The sequence below is a fragment of the Berghia stephanieae genome, chromosome 10 (genome assembly GCF_034508935.2).
Source record: "Berghia stephanieae isolate SIO BIC M18660-M18661 chromosome 10, UCSD_Bste_1.3, whole genome shotgun sequence".
In the NCBI taxonomy this organism is placed as follows: domain Eukaryota; kingdom Metazoa; phylum Mollusca; class Gastropoda; order Nudibranchia; family Aeolidiidae; genus Berghia; species Berghia stephanieae.
The window spans coordinates 39,755,328-39,773,148 of record NC_088369.1 but is presented as its reverse complement, the minus strand read 5'-3'; the positions used below and the strand labels follow the sequence as shown (position 1 = coordinate 39,773,148).

General features: G+C 35.9%; 1 protein-coding gene across 2 annotated transcripts in view; it reads left to right on the top strand.

Moving 5' to 3' along the window:
- The first annotated feature begins 8,639 nt into the window (after nucleotides 1-8,639).
- The window catches only part of LOC144981113 (uncharacterized), a 9,777-nt gene continuing 595 nt past the window's right edge, over nucleotides 8,640-17,821 (top strand). Inside the window, exons 1-2 of one of the 2 annotated variants that reach the window (XR_013647011.1) lie at nucleotides 8,640-8,793; nucleotides 14,846-17,817. Coding sequence is in view for 1 of the 2 variants with exons in the window: in XM_078929254.1 (XP_078785380.1) it covers nucleotides 14,995-17,292 (2,298 nt within the window). In the remaining variant the exon portion in view is untranslated. Of the gene's footprint in view, nucleotides 8,794-14,845 lie in introns of both variants that reach the window. The other variant, XM_078929254.1, reaches the window with a different exon arrangement.

Below are 17,821 nucleotides of genomic sequence, written 5' to 3'. Positions count from 1 at the left end.
ATACTACGCTGCTGCTGCTCAGAGTCCAGGTACACCTAAAGTTCAGTACTCAAATAGAACGAGCCGATCAATCACTCGGAACACGCAAGTGAAACAGGATGACCATAGTAACAAACCATGGAACAAACAGTTCAATAGAGACCATAGCCGACCCTATCAAAACAAAACAAGAAATAGCACTGACAATAATACTGAGTATAAGAAAACCAACAAACCTATAATTAAATGTCAATATTGTGGAATGAAAGGCCACACAGCAGACAAATGTTACAAAATCGTGGGATATCCGAAAGAAACTGCAAATGCATCACTCCAAACCAGTGTAAATAATCAGACACGAGTAATGTCAGGAGAAAATATAAATGTGTATTGCGTGAAAGGTATGTCACTTTTAACACAAACTCACAAGTCAGGATCGCTATTTTTTTGTGAAGGCAAAGCTAATGGAACTGATTGCAAAATATTGAGAGACACAGGATGCAGTACAGTAGGAATAAAAGCATCTTTGATCAATGACGAAGACAAAACTGGAAAAACGGTACAATGCATCACATTCAGTGGCACAGTCGAAACCTTTGAAACAGCTAACGTGTACATAGAAACCCCATACTATACAGGAATAGTGGAATGCTGTATACTTCCCAACCCGTCGCTGATGTTATTGTTGGCAATATAAAAGGTCTTAAAGACAACCCAACAGATGTAAAAGAATGGTCATTAACCCAAGAAACAGCTTGTCTAGCAGAAACAAGAAAGATGACTAAGACAACAGAGAAGCCAATGACTATTTCTCTAGAACCACAACAATTTGACAGGAACACGTTCATTGAAGAACAGAAAAAGGACCCGACTTTAACTTCATATTTCAATATCGCAAACAAAGGGACGAAATCAAAAGTTGAATACATCATTGAAAAAGATATTCTGTTCAGGTTACATAGGAAAAGAAACAAAATAGCTAAACAACTGGTCACGCCGAGTATTTACAGAAACAAAATCCTTGGAATAGCGCACGATTCAATAACTTCTGGACATCTTGGGAGCTCTTCCACATTGAAGAGAATATCCGAGAATTTCACATGGCCTGGAATTACTAAAGACGTCCGAGAATATGTGAAATCTTGTGACACATGCCAAAGAAGAGTCGCAAAAGGCAGAATACCGAGATTGCCATTAGAGACAACCCCAGTTATTGAAAAAGTTTTTCAAAAAGTTGCAATCGACATTATAGGCCCTTTAACAAAATCAGATAGAAACCATACACACATACTAACACTAGTCGATTACGCAACCAGGTGGCCAGAAGCGATAGCATTGAAATCAACTACATCGGATCACATAGCTGAAGCATTGATGACAATTTTTACTGGAATAGGCATACCAAATGAGATACTGTCGGACAATGGACCCCAATTTACATCACATATGATGCATGAAACCATGAAACTCATGGGAATCCAACACTCATTCACAACTCCCTACCACCCCAAGCAAATGGTCTTTGTGAAAGATTTAATGGCACTCTAAAGAATATGTTAAGAAAAGTGTCAGCAGAAAAACCAGATGATTGGGACAGATACTTACCAGCAATCCTATTTGCATATAGAGAAATACCCAAGAATCTACAGGCTACTCCCCATTTGAGTTGATGTATGGACGATCACCTCGCGACCCGATCAATATAGTAGCCGACATTTGTAAAGGGAATGAGGAGGACAATAACGAAATTATGTTTGCTTACGAATATGTAAGAAACCTGAAAGACAGAATAGAGGACACGTGTAAGCTAGCACAGGAATCCGTCACCAAAAATGCAGAGAAATACAAGGAATACTCTGATCGCAAAAGCAAATCAAGAAAATTTGAGATTGGTGACAAAGTACTAATACTCTTACCCGATGACTCGAGTAAACTTTTAGCTACATGGAAAGGACCATTCAAAATAACAGCAGTAAAATCTAATGTTAATTACGAGATTAAAATTAACAACACAACAAAGACATTCCATGCAAATATGCTAAAAAAGTATTTCGATAGAGACGGATTATCACAACCAATATTTAACCATGTTGAAGCTGCAAATGTAGGATTAATCATCGAAACTCACAGCGATGATGTCGAACTACAACACACCCCACAACACGGTAACTCTAAAAATAGTGCAATTAATGACGTCACAATCAATCCTCAACTAAACGAATGTCAGAAACGAGAAATCAGGTCATTATTAGAAAAGTACCAGTCAGTCTTTACAGACGCACCCGGACATACAACATTAGTGGAACACGACATAAAGTTAACCACATCTACCCCTATCAACGTGAAAAACTATCCTATTCCATTTCACGCACGAGAACAAGTTGAAAAGGAAGTTAAGGATATGCTAGATACAGGAATAGTTAGATATTCTTCAAGCCCATACTCATCACCAATAGTAGTAGTGAAAAAGAAAGACGGATCGATAAGGCTATGTATCGACTTTCGCAAATTAAATGAAGCAACAGTGTTTGATGCAGAACCAATACCAAATCAAGAGAATTTATTTGCTGCCTTATCTCAAGCAAAATACATGACAAAATGTGATCTTTCTAGAGGTTACTGGCAGATTCCACTGAAAGAATCATGTAAGAAATACACAGCATTTCAATCACCATTAGGATTGTTAGAATTTAACTATATGCCATTTGGATTATCGACAGCCGCATCGACATTCCAAAGAATGATGCGTATGTTATTAAAAGACATCCCGTCTACACTCTCATACTTCGACGACGCATGTATTTTCTCAAACTCATGGACTGATCACATGACAACCTTAGAATTAGTGCTTGAAGCATTAAAACGTAATTCTTTAACAACAAAACCGTCAAAAACAAGCATTGCATTTTACGAAATTGATTTTCTCGGTCATACCGTTGGTCATGGGACACAGACACCCGAGACAGAAAAACAAACAAAAATCGCACAATTGCAACCACCTAAGACAAAAAAAGAAGTACGCAAAGTACTTGGGCTCCTAAATTTTTACAGGAAATACATTTACAACTTCGCGCACATCGCGACACCGCTAACAAATCTGACAAAGAATGGGTCACCGAACAAAATTGTTTGGACAGAAGCGTGTCAGAATAGCTTTAACCAATTAAAGGCATTACTCTGTTCAGAACCAATTCTTAAATTACCCGACATATCAAAAGAATTTGTTGTAAGAACTGACGCGTCTGATAAGGGCATCGCAGGTGTACTATTACAGGAACATGAGGGAACTCTAATGCCTTGCTTATATGCAAGCAGAAAATTATTGGACAGAGAATCACGATACTCTGTAATAGAGCGTGAAGGACTGGCCATCGTCTTTGCTTTAAAGACATTCAGCAGATATCTACTGCTAAAAGAGTTTGTGGTCGAAACGGACCATAAACCACTCACGTACATAAGAAATAACAAAATGAATAATAGTAGAGTACTAAGGTGGAGTCTATTTTTGCAAAATTACACTTTCAGTATCTCTCACATACCAGGCTGTGAAAATATTCACGCCGACCTACTTTCTCGATTAGTATAAACACGTGAGAAGGGTATAACTTAACCTCCCATGCATACTGTTAGTTACCTCGCAAACTATGCCAAATCAGAACGCACAATTTCGATAATTTTATTTGTAAACATGATGACCCAACTTAATGTAACATTGAGTATTGTTTGGATATATATACCATACCCATTCATGATTTGGGAAATCTTCTCTTTATCTATTATTGTTATGAATTTTCACCCATTTATGATTAATAATTGAAATGTCAATATTCCATTTACATTTTCATTCATTTCATTCAGTAAATTACCTTCATATCATCGACTTAAATCATGCTTCATTGCCATCACTATTGTTTATCACAATGATTTGTAATCACATTGCCATCATGTTGTTCATCACAATGATTTGTAATCACAATCTTTCATTGTTATTGTCACCCATTCATATACCTACGTTAATATAAACATTTCCATGTCTAGTTAATAAATAATTTAATTGTAGCACAAATCATAACAATGGATTAATGCTAGAGTATCATGATAGTAAATTTACTTCCGTTTGTAAAATCTATCTTTCCCATAATGGTTAAAGAGTATATTTTAAACGTGGGTGGGGGGTGTCACAGTAAAGATTGTTCACAATTATCTTATTAAATTTTATTTTATTAAGAACTGAATTCATCTCACTCCAGTTATATTTCAGTAGGCTTAGATAAACTTTACCTTCTAATATTAGATCGTCTTTCCTTTTATAGCCTTCCCTCGAATTAATTTCTAATTAGTGAATACTTTTCGTTCTACATTCTGTCACGTAGCCATTTATTATAAAAGCTGATAGGTCTAACATTTGACACTCACTTTCTCTCCACAATCTATGCCGGACGGCCAGTCACTCTATTCCTATATATATACTGGAAGATTTTTATCTTTTGGGACTTTGTAGATATTATATCTACACCATTAAGACGCCGGAGCTTTTAACTTTGATTGTATAATCTTCAAGGATCAAACCCAAGCCCGCTGTACTACACTATAACCTCTTACCAATTGCCTGGAAGTGGAATTTTACGAGTCCAATCCTGTTATCAGAGGAATAGATCATCCAAGCCCATCAACTGCCTGGAAACGTAAACTTACGAACCTGACATATTATCATAAGTTACGTAAAATATTCATATCTCTATTTGTAACTGCCACGATCACTGTTTATCTCTTTTAATTAAATTTCATCATTATTTTTATTTCATTGTAAACAAATCGTTAATTGTTTTTCATTTATAGTAACTAGTAAATTCTGGGGCCTCATTCTACATATATCTTTATGCATAGTCGAGTAGCTCTTTACTCACTTGAGACCATGACAACAAGCTCAAGTTTAGCTTAACACACAGATAAGACTAATTGATCAAACGTTTGAAGCAGATCCTCTGTCATCTTTCTTAACCATCTCCTTTCCACCTGCAGCAAAATCGTCACATTTGTTACGACACAATACACATTTTTATTATTCAGATTTAATTTGTACATAAAAAAAAAAAACTTTGAAGAATGATCTTTATTTAATCAATAAAAACATAAAGTTGTTTTGTAGAGAGCTTGTTTGAGTTTTAAAAAAACAATTTTTCTGCTAGGTAAGCCTGCCATTTTGGGAAAATACTGAAATTGATCGATAAGGAGAGAGTTAAATCTTTTAGCACAAGGCTCTTCAATGACCAATCTGTGAACCTTGTAAAGCGCTTTGAGCACGTTTAGTGGATATTGCGCTATATAAAATCTCAAGTTTAGTTTAACAAACAGGTAAGACTAATTGATCAATAGTTTGAAGCAGAGCTTCTTTCATCTTTCTTTTTAAAAAAGCAGTGACATTCGCTTTCTTCCAATCGTCTGTTACACTACATTCATGTTCTTATGGTTTGTCAAAATGTATTGTAAGAGGTTGACCGATCTCACATGCGACCTCTCTCAGTAGATAAGACTGAAGGTCATCAGGACCCGGTACTTTTTGATGCGTCAAACTTTAGATAGCTTATCGATTATTCTATTTTCAGATAAAATAATATCAGGTAGGGAGCAGCGCGGCTCAGCGGTACGGTCTTTGCTTCGTATCCGAAAGGTACCGACTTCGATCCCCCGCTGCTGCTGCGCTGTGTGGCTTTGAGCAAGTCACCTCGCCCTAGCTCAATTTGCGGCGCTGCATTGTGGCTGACGCCTGGGTTATTCCAGTCTTCCCTTGGAATATACCCTAGAGACAAATTTCCCATATGGGACGAATAAAGGGAATTTTATTTATCTTTTAAATTTATTTATGGTTTCTGTTATGAAAGTAGGGTGTATGTTCAAAGTATCTTCAAACACAATCACACTGGAGAAAAATTCATTAAATTCATCTGCCTTTTCCCTATCATTTTCTGTTACATTTCTTTTCGCGTAACTATTCCTGTTCGCCTTTTTAATTTTGTATTGATATATTTCCAATCTATATTAGAATTACCCGTTTTACTCTTCATTGATATTGTTCTCTCAAACCCTTTCATTGATTGTTTTACATTCGTATTTGTAACAAGTCTACCCTGTACATAACTATCACAGTTCTCTATAAATTTATCATTTAGATATTTATTGAATAATTTACGATTTTTTGGGGGTTAATTTGTCGTTTGACAAATGTTTCCATTGCGATATTTTTAGTCCAGGATTTGTCCATTTTGGTATACAGATATATTCAACATCTTTTACCATGTTTTTAAAGAATACCTTAGCGGTTTTTTGTGCGGCTATGTGGTCTAGTGGTTTGACACTCGCTTTCGGATTGGAAGGTTCTGGGTTCGAGCCTCGCTCGGTGCATAGTTGAATCCTGGGAAAAGGCTCTTTACTCAAATTCTCTAACCGTACTCAGGTGTAATATGAGTACATGACCGTTAACACCGTTGTCTCTGTCCAAAAAAAAAAAATGCTATATGACCTAACATGCGTCATGTCTCGTTTTACATGTTAAGTGTTGCTGTTGGCTAGGGACCCCTTGTAAAGCGCTTTTAGCACTTTAGTGGATATTGCACTATATAAAAGCTAACGTGTTTGTTTGGTTTGTTATTTCTTTATTTACATTCGTGACATTCCAATCTACCTCTCTCAAATAATTCTTAAGCGTAATCAATTTTCTAGTAATTATAACAGGGTACCCGATTTTAACTGCCTGTCTTTGTTGGCTAAGATGTTGTTAACAGCCAGGAACTCATTTTACACCTGGATACGGTGAGATAATGTGGGTAAAGAGTCTTTTCCAAGGACTCAACTATGCGGCGAGCGAGGATCGAACCCAGGACCCTCCGATTCGAAAGCGAGTGTCATACCACAAGACCACATAACCCCCAAAAAAGAGATAGAGACGGAGAGACAAGATAGAGAGAGAGAGGAGGGAGAGAGAGAGAGAAAGAGAGAGAGAGAGGGAGGGAGAGATATGAAGAGAGAGAGAGAGAGGGAGAGAGAGAGGGAGAGATATGAAGAGAGAGAGAGGAGAGGGAGAGGGAGATGGAAAGAGAGAATGAGTGGAAGAGAGAGAGAGAGAGAGAGAGAGGGAGAGAAAGAGGGAGATGGAAAGAGAGAATGAGTGGAAGAGAGAGAGAGAGAGAGAGAGAGAGAGAGGGAGAGAAAGAGAGAGAGAGGAAGAGAGAGAGAGGGGAAGAGAGAGAGAGGTGAAGAGAGAGAGAAAGGGAGAGATAGGAAGAGAGAGAGAGAGAGAGAGAGAGAGAGAGAGAGAGAGAGAGAGAGAGAGAGAGAGAGTATGGTGATCTCCACAACAAGCTTGTATTGTCCAACCAAGTGTATCCATATTACAATAGTTTGTGTGTGTATCTACGTTGTAGGTTCGCTATGATAATGATATTCCCTGTCCCTGGTTCTGCCCTAAGGTGTTTTTTTAAAAAGGCCACTCAAATTTATGATTGTCCTAATTGTTTTGACAGTTGTGTGCTGTCCTCTGATGAACTCTGACAAAACACACTGTGTATTATTATCATTATTATTGTTATTATTATTATTATTATTATTATTATTATTATATTATTATTATTATTATTATTATTATTATTATTATTATTATCATTATTATTATTATTATTATTATTATTATTATTATTATTATTATTATTATTATTATTATTATTATTATTATCATTATCATTATTATTATTGTAATTATTATTGTTATTATTATTATCATCACCATCATCATCATCATCATCATCATCATCATCATCATCAAAAAAAAAAAAAGCGAGGATGGATGATCTTTATTGACGACAAGACAAGCATATATTTAGACTAGAAAATATTACGATGCCATCACTCTGACACCAGAAGATCAATTTCACAAGGGATGCATATCCAGTCCTCCGGAAGAGTGATTTTACACTTCAAATGAGTTTGGAACCATTTTTAACATTACACTTTTGTTCTTTATTGCAATCAGAAAAACAAAAAAAAAAAACAAACCACAAACGTCACCACAATAATAAGATGTACGGCCGAGGCTGCGAAGTGGGATGACATGGAAAGCGGAAGGCCTGAAATGAATGAGTAAGTCGTGAAGTGAGTAACCCTGAGTTTATGAACACGACCCTTATAAATAGTTCGAAGATGACGTCACTCAGTTCTTTGTTATTGTTTTTTTTGCCATCCCCGTTTCTGAGTAATGCTCACTGAACTGTATTAACCTGACTATAAACGTTCATGGATACACACATTTTGTGTGTTGGTCCGTTATACTTCCGGATGGCAATGTTGTGAACTTCTTAGCCAAGCGCATACTATCTATAAAGTGTAAAGTAAAGTTTTCTGGGCAAAATATATACAAGACGTTTTGTCGGAGTACGAAAGGGTGTGTGCTGGTGTGTGTAGGAGGCCATTAGGATGACATAGGGGTGACACGAGAGAGAGAGAGAGAGAGAGAGAGAGAGAGAGAGAGAGAGAGAGAGGACTTCTACTTTATTCACAGCAATGAAAAAACGAGAGAGAGAGAGAGAGAGAGAGAGAGAGAGAGAGAGAGAGAGAGAGAGAGAGAGAGAGAGAGAGATGACTTCTACTTCACCCACAGCACTGAAAACGACAAAGTCCACTTAAAGACAACAATTATGAGATTTCTGTGCGTTTGTTCCAAGTTCCAATGATTTATTGTATGTAATCTGTAAGTAAGTCTTTGCTAGTTTATCTGATTGTGATGAGTGAATACTAGGATATTATGGGATAAAATTATCACAGGTCAGGTAATAATGATGATCATAGTACTACTACTACTACTACTACTACTACTACTACTACTACTACTACTACTACTACTACTACTACTACTATTACTACTACTACGACTGCTACTACTACTACTACTACTACTACTACTACTACTACTACTACTACTACTACTACTACTACTACTACTATTATTACTACTACTACTACTACTACTACTACTACTACTACTACTACTACTACTACTACTACTACTACTACTGCTATTATTACTACTTCTACTACTACTACTACTACTACTACTACTACTACTACTACTACTACTACTACTACTACTACTACTACTACTACTACTACTACTACTACTACTACTACTACTACTACTACTACTGCTACTACTTCTACTTAGTACTACTACTACTACTACTACTGCTAATTATTATTATTATTATTATTATTATTATTATTATTATTATTATTATTATTATTATTATTATTATTATTATTATTATTATTATAATCATATAAATAATAATTATAATAAAATAGTGATGATGATGATGATGATGATGATGATGATGATGATGATGATGACGATGATGATGATGATGATGATGATGATGATGATGATGATGATGATGATGATGATGGTGTCGAGGCTAGAGATGTCTTTTGTGGAGTTTTTTTGTTTTGTGTCTTTTTATTTTTTCGATCATTGTCACCTGCTTGGCCACTCTTAATGACCACGTTAACCATTGCTTGATTTTGTTACAGGGCCAAACCATGGACTTCGTAAACTTATTGAAGAATCGAAGTTGACGTCACTCAGCTATTTGTTATTGTTTTTAGCCAGCCATTCTTATAAGTAGTTCTCACTAAATTCTGTCAATCAGACTATAGATATAATGAAGTTGACCTCACTTGGGTCATTGTTATTGTTTTTTGCCATCCACGTTTATGATTAATTATCACCAAACTGTATTATTCAGACAATAATTGTTCATGGTTACACATAGTTTTGTGTGTTGGTCCGTTATACTTCAGGATGGCAATGTTGTGAGCTTCTTAGCTAAGCGCATACTATCTATACACGTTTAAGGTTACACACAGTTTTATGTATTAGTACGTTATATCCGACTGGCGAATATTGTGAGTTTTTTGGTTAAAAAGTTTAGGTCGAAAGGTTAACGAAGGCTCCAACCAGACACAAAAACATTAATTAGCCACTGACGCAAAATTTGGTTACCAAGAAATAGGGCAGAAAAATTAAATAGTGATGTCATCCCTTCTAGTTTGCCGGTTCCAAAATCCTTGGAAGTGTAATGTATCTAGCCCTTCGGGTGCCTGATAATGAACAGGTTACATATTGAATCATAAGGTGGCATTACTATTTTAATATCGGGATGTATAGACAGATTATTTGTTTTATGGGACGTAATTTGTACGGCTATGTGGTCTAGTGGTATGACATTCGCTTTCGGATCGGAAGGTCCTGGGGTCGAGCGTAGCCATCGTTATGTTATAGCCTGACACTGAAATCCAAAAGGACTGGCAGTTTGACGTCATTATTTGGTTTTTGCACCGCCTAGTGAGTTGTCGTTAGTAGTGCTCGTGGAAACAAGTTATTTCATTGGTTGAACTATTGAATACAAGTCACGATTTGTTTTCTTTTGTGGCAAAAGACTGGCATTTTGACGTCATTTTTTTGTCAGTTTCAGGCCATAACTTTACGAAAGCCACGGTTCAAGCCTCACGAAGGCGCATAGTTGAGTCCTTGGAAAAGGCTCTTTGTACTCACATTATCTCACCGTACTCAGGTGTAAAATGAGTACCCGACCGTTAAACAGGGTTGTCTTTGTCCGAAAAATTGTAATATCGCCTAACAGGCGTCATGTCCCGTCCTACATGTTAAATGTTGCTGTTGACCAGAGACCCCTTGTAAAGCGCTTTGAGCACATTTATTGGATATTGCGCTATATAAAGCTCAATTCTAATTTTCAAAAAAAGAGTTAGGATGGATGATTTTTATTGACGACTAGCATATAAATAGTTCGAAGATGACATCCGCGTTTATGACTAATGCTCACTGAACTGTATTAACCCGAATATAAACGTTCATGGATATACACAGTTATGTGTGTTGGTCCGTTATACTTCCGGATGGCAATGTTATGAGCTTCTTAGCCAAGCGCATACTATCTATATTTAGACAAGAAAATAAGATGCTATCACTCTGAAACCAGAAAATCATTTACACAAGCGATATACGAGTACCTATTCAGTCTTCCGGAAGAGTGGTTTTAGGTTTACACTTCCAATGAGATTGGAACCAGAGTTTGAGAACGTTGTGACAACACGATTTTTCTGTCTTATTGAATGAAGTCACTCAGCTTTCTGTTATCGTTATTATTATTATTATTATTATTATTATTATTATTATTATTATTATTATTATTATTATTATTATTATTATTAGTAGTAGTAGTAGTAGTAGTAGTAGTAGTAGTAGTATTCTCTGTTCAACCATTTTAATGATTAGTTCTCACTAAATTATATTATGACCCAGACAATAAACGTTTAAGGTTACACATAGCTTTGTGTGTTGGTAACTTAATACCCGACTGGTGGATGTTGTGAGTATTTTACCGAAACGCATCGCATCAATATATAAAATTTATATATCTTATATTATATATATATATATATTATATATATAATATAATATATAGTTATATATATATATATATATATATATATATATATATATATATATATATATATTATTTAAAATATTTACCACAATGTTTGGGGCAGTCTACATCGATGTTTCAGGCTTAATTTGCCATCTTCAGGACTGTTTTTAATTCAGGTATTGGGGGGGGTGAATTTGTAGAGTTGAAGCCGTACGTTTTTTTGTGGGTGGTTTCTAAATGTGGGTTCAGAAAAAAGAATGTTCTCCATCGTAGATTCTTGATATTCAGTAGATAATACACATACACATACAGCCTACAGACAGACACACACACACATACACACACACCCACAGACACACACGCACACACACACACACACACACACACACACACACACCTAACACAAATAACTTCGCGCTGACGATTCTAATTCCCCATTTTTAGACGACGTTCGCAGTTCGCATATTTGGTGTCTCTTTGACCGATATACGGCTTAATTCTTTGTTTTTCACAACCTAAATACTACAGATGTAGGTAATTGGATTCATTCAAAGCCTTTTAAAGGAAACGTAAATTATCGTTAAACGTTTGTTGAAAAACAAATTAAAAATAAAATTATGTCTTTTCCGCCACGACATCATAAGACATCGTCGCCCAGGCATTCCACGAAGGAATATATAGATAATCCATCAAACAAGATGTCTGATGTCAACAGGAATCATCCATGTTGTCCAAGTGAGCAAATTGGGGGTTAATAATCTTGCTGAAGGATAAAAACCAAAGTGCCTGAAGCGGGGCTCGAACCCGTGTCCTTCCGGGTCACAGTGCAATGCTTCAACGTCTCGAACACTTCGCCCCCCAGAGAAAAACAAAACAAAAGGAAAACAAACTAACAAACACACTAACAAACGATGCAGAACAAATTGATAACAACAAGGAATGAAATGAGTAGAAAGTGCCAGAGACAATAGTGAATAATAAAAAAAAAACAACAAAAAAAAAAAACAAAACAAAAAAACTTCGCGGTGTTAGGGGCTCGAACCCACGACCTTACTGGTACGACAACTCCGCCTGGCCAAAACAAAGTGACCTGCATGCTATATCTAAACTATGAGGAGAATTAAGAAATTTTTGTCCGACCTTTTCGTCGACAAGGAAGTACACAGTCAAGGTGACGGAACGGGCTAAATGGCAGGAAATATTCTGATTGGTTAATGCTTCGTGACGCCCGAATCATCAATTGGATTCAATAGTCTGATGTCACGTCCGCCTAGCAACCAGCAGCTTGGTTCTAAACAAAGAAAATCGACACTTTTAGTCTTCATGCTGGCTAGAACTTTTCACATGTCATGTGATCAGAATGTATAAAAGTCAAAACATGATATTAGATATATACTGTTTTTCTCCTCTGTAGACACTTTGATGCTCGTCGGAGAAGTATTTCATAAGGACATTCGCCATTGTTCCGATAGTTTAGAACAAGTTAATAAGTTACGATGCCTTATTACGAAGGAAGTGACATCACGACTGTTGAACCCCATTATTGTGTGGTTTTAGATTATGATTAAAGTTTACTAATTGAATGTTATAGTTCTTATCGTGTTCCTCTCAACACACATGCTGATCATGTGCCAAGCCAATGTTTTGTTTTAGTTAGTTATCAAAACAATGGCTTGCTCTCTGCCCTCTTTCCCACACTAGGGAATTTGCCACGACAATCTAGGAAGGCTTCGTAACATTGCTGCATGTGCTGACAGAGACAGAGAGATAGATAGATAGATAAATAGAGAGAGAGAGAGAGAGAGAGAGAGAGAGAGAGAGAGAGAGAGAGAGTTTGATGGAGAGAGAGAGAAAGAGAAAGAGAGGTAGAGGTTGTGGCTTGTACTCTTGAGCACGTTGCCGGTCAGCTGTCTCCACGAATCACGATCATCTGCGGTCCGCATGAAACTGTGTTGTTTTTAAAATCACATTTGGCCATTCTTAGGTTATTTAAATAAGTCATTCTTTGTCTTCCTCTAGCTCTCTTTCCTTCGATCATCCCAGATGTTACCAACTTTTCTATTCCGTCTCTTCTCCACACATGTCCCAGAAACCGTAACTGCCTCTTTCTGATGGTATCGATCAATATTCTTCCTTTTCTCACCTTCTCCAACACATCCTCGTTCATATACCTGTCTGTCCATGATAGCCTCAACATTCTTCTATACACCCACATCTCAAACTTAAATCTTAAACACTTATAGTCTAATTGATATAATTTACTGAGAACATAACATTAACAGGCTGTCTAAAAATAATAACAAAGAGCTGCGGGACGTCAACTTCGTTCCTTCTATATCTTCATATTGCATTTTTGCATTTTATTATAATATTGCACGTCATCAAGGACCTTTTCAAAAGCAACCAATCTGAAGTAGATGTTTTTGTTTTGGTCTTTGATCTTCTAAGTGGTCAAGTCAATTGGAAAGATAACAATGTTCAATAATAGAATAAAAACGTATGCATGATTTTCTTTCTTCTCGTTGGCTTTTGTGACAGGTGCACTCCCTCAAGATGTTATTATTATTATTATTATTATTATTATTATTTATTATTATTATTATTATTATTATTATTATTATTATTATTATTTTTTAAATTATTGTTATTATTATTATTATTATTATTATTATTATTATTATTATTATTATTATTATTATTATTATTATTATTATATTATTATTATTATTATTATTATTATTATTATATTATTATTATTACTATTATTTTATTATTATTATTATTATTATTATTATCATTATTATTAGCATTATTTTTATATTTATTATTATTATTATTATATTATTATTATTATCATTATTATTATTATTATCATTATTATTATTATTATTATTATTATTATTATTATTATTATTATTAATTATTATTATTATTATTATCATTATTATTATATTATTATTATCATTATTATTATTATTATTATATTATTATTATTATTATTATCATTATTATATATTATTATTATTATTATTATTATTATTATTATTATTATATTGTTATTATTATTATTATTTAATTCTCTCATGTTTGAATGGCATACCAATCATAATATAAATGTTGCTGCTCGAAGCTCGAAGAAATAAATAATATGAAATTGAATGTAAGCTTCGATTTTATGAACGCCACTACCACATTATCTCATTCATCTGTAGTGTATCAATCATCCTGTTTTGTTGATAAAGGGGAAACCTGAAACGTCCATTTGATCAGTTCTTGTAATATATATAAAATCGAAGCTTACATTCAATTTCATATTATTTATTTCATACCATTCATAAAACATTAATTCAATTAATTTTCTTCATTCACAGATGTACACGAGGATGTGAACCCTGCTCTCCTGTATCTTGGAAAATAGTGTCTGTATAGTTCACCAAATACAATATTCCTTTTCTCTTTAACGAGATCATCGTAATCGTCTTCGCCATTTTGTGCGTACAATAATACAGCTCAAGTCAAAATGGTGCATGAACTAAACTGCACCCATCCGCTGGCATCCCAAGCAGGAAATGTGTCCACGTCAGAAATACTTTCACTCTTGTTGGAAGAAGAACGTCAAGAATTTCTTCTAAAAATCCCTACCCTGATCTTCATGATTATCTACGTCTTTCTCGGAATACCAGGAAACGTTCTCGTTATTATCGTTTACTACTTCCGGTTCAGAGAGTCCTCTTCAAAAACCTTCATCATGAGTTTGTCGACCTTTGACCTTATTAGTTGTGTTTTGGGGATCCCGTTTGAAATGGTCGATCTGAGGTATGATTTAGAACTCGATGTCCCAGTTGCCTGCAAACTGTTCCGTTCCATCATTACGTTCTGTGCTTGTGGTTCAACGTTGATTCTCTTGTCCGTTGCTGCCGACAGGTTTCGTCGAATTTGCCGGCCGTTCAAACGACAAATGAGCGTACGTCAAAGTAAATTTGTGCTGGGATTTATGACCCTGATATCTGCAATAATTTCATCCCCGGCATTGGTGCTTTACGGAAGAAAAACAAAAGTTTACAAAGATGTAACCTTGGTTGAATGTACTATCGATGACGAATGGGCAAAAACGAATTTTGCAAATGGCTACCAGTTTATTCTTGGAATGTTATGGATCTCGTCGATTCTCGTTCTGTGCGTGATGTACGGCGTGATTATTTATAAGATTAGAAAACAGGAAATAAGACGGCTAAATTTGACATCTAATTCCTTTGCGAGTCTGCATGTGTCAAAGTTATACACAGGAACATCGTCAAATTTGACACAGTCACGAAATGTAAATCCACAAGTACAAGATAGAAGTGATGTCGGCAGCAGTTCATCCGATTTCCAAAGCAGTTATGGAAATAAAACTCCTTCGCAAAACAAAAATGCATTTGAACAAATCAGCAATAACCAGGAAGACAGAAGATCTTTGGAAAACGGCAAAGGACTCGTCGCACGAAGACCAAATTCTCTCAATAGATTATTTTCCAGAGATGCCAATCCGATCTTTGAGGAAGAAGATGAAGCAAACAAAGCTTCAAAAATATACAATAATCGTCAAAAAGAAGAAGACACAAATGTCAAATTTACAGTGTCTGGTTTAGAAGAGCCCATCCAAGAAGAAATTACTGAGGATCTTGACATGACTGATCAAACGCCAGCAAAGACGAACAACGAAAATAAATCTAATTTTAGAGCAAAATCTGAGTATTCTGAATTACGCATTATCAAGTCGAGTAACAGCGATTTATCAAAACAATTCTCAAAGTCTCTACCGTGTATACAAAACGTATCGATTGAAACCGAAAATATGCAGATTGCATCTCAGAATGAGGATAGTAAAATGCGTTATTCTAATTGTTCTAAATTAGATACGGAATTAAGACGAAAGCGATCACAGTCTTTGCCAGATAACAAAGAACGCCATGTGTATTTCATAAGCAAATACTTTGACGTCAACGATTCTGACATTTCAAATTTTAAGAGAAACTCTTTGGAAGTAAACACTTGCAACGGAACATTCCTTTCATCGTACCAACAAGATGATGGAAAAACCCCAACACTGACTAATGGAGGGAATAACTACTTCATAGAAAACAATAACTTGAAAACCAATATTGAAACTGGAACATCCAACAGACTGGAGGTCGAATCCGGGAGAAAAAGATACGCTTCGGACGACCGATCTTTAGATCGCATCACTTCAAAATCCGACGAAACCAATGGATCTATTCTAACTCTCAATAATTCTCGTGTCAACAAAGATCGTCATAGAAAAATATCCGCTTATTCAATGACCCGACAGGCATCTTTTAACAGTAACGGTAACTCCAACGATAGATCGTCTAGAGCCAACAGCTACTGTTCACAAAATTCAGTCCCGGGAAGAGTTCATAAGACTTCTGTAACCAGCTACACGGGAAAGATGTCAGTTGCCTCTACGACCACCCGTGAGTTGAAGACTTCCAGAATTGCAGTCATGATGTTCTACGTCACAATGGGTCACGTGCTAAGCTACCTTCCACACTTGGCAATTCAATTTCATAGAGCCCTAGGCCCTCAGTCGATCACTAGACTCCTCTGCAATTCTGTCTATTTTGCATTCCACCACCTCCTATTGAGATCCATCTATCTGAATAACGCCATCAACCCCATCATCTACTCCTACAACAATTCACAATTTCGAAAATACTGTCGACAACTTTTGCAAAAACCGTTGTCGTTCTGTCAGAGGAAGAATACAATGAAATCCTACACGATAGACTCGGCTCATTCTTTGACAATCGACTAGAGACTGAGGACCACAGGAGTAGTGTAGTACACAGTACACACATGGATGGTAGAGAAGCTGCTTGATCTTTGAAAACAAACGGAACCCTGTGATCAGCTCAATATGAAATGTTCAATGTGCAATAAATTGAGCCTGAGCAGTAATAGAGGGCGATATACTGGTTTGAACTTCTTAAAAAAGACACGTGCGGCTATGTGGTCTTGTGGTACGACAATCGCTTTCGGATCGCAAGGTCCTGGGATCGAGCCACGCTCGGCGCATAGTTGAGACCTTGGAAAAGGATCTTTACTCACATTCTCTTACCGTACTCAGGTGTAAAACGAGTACCTGGATTAAGCTCATCCTTTGACAGTGCATTAGCTGCTGGGAAATACAGTTGAAGTTTTTCATCATTTCTGGCGTCAATAAAAGACAATCTTGAGCTTCGACAGCATTTAACCTCGAGGACAACAGTAAAGATTGAACGATGATGACGTCACTCAAGTCTGTTATTATTATTATTTTTTTTGCCATCTGCGTTTATGAGTAA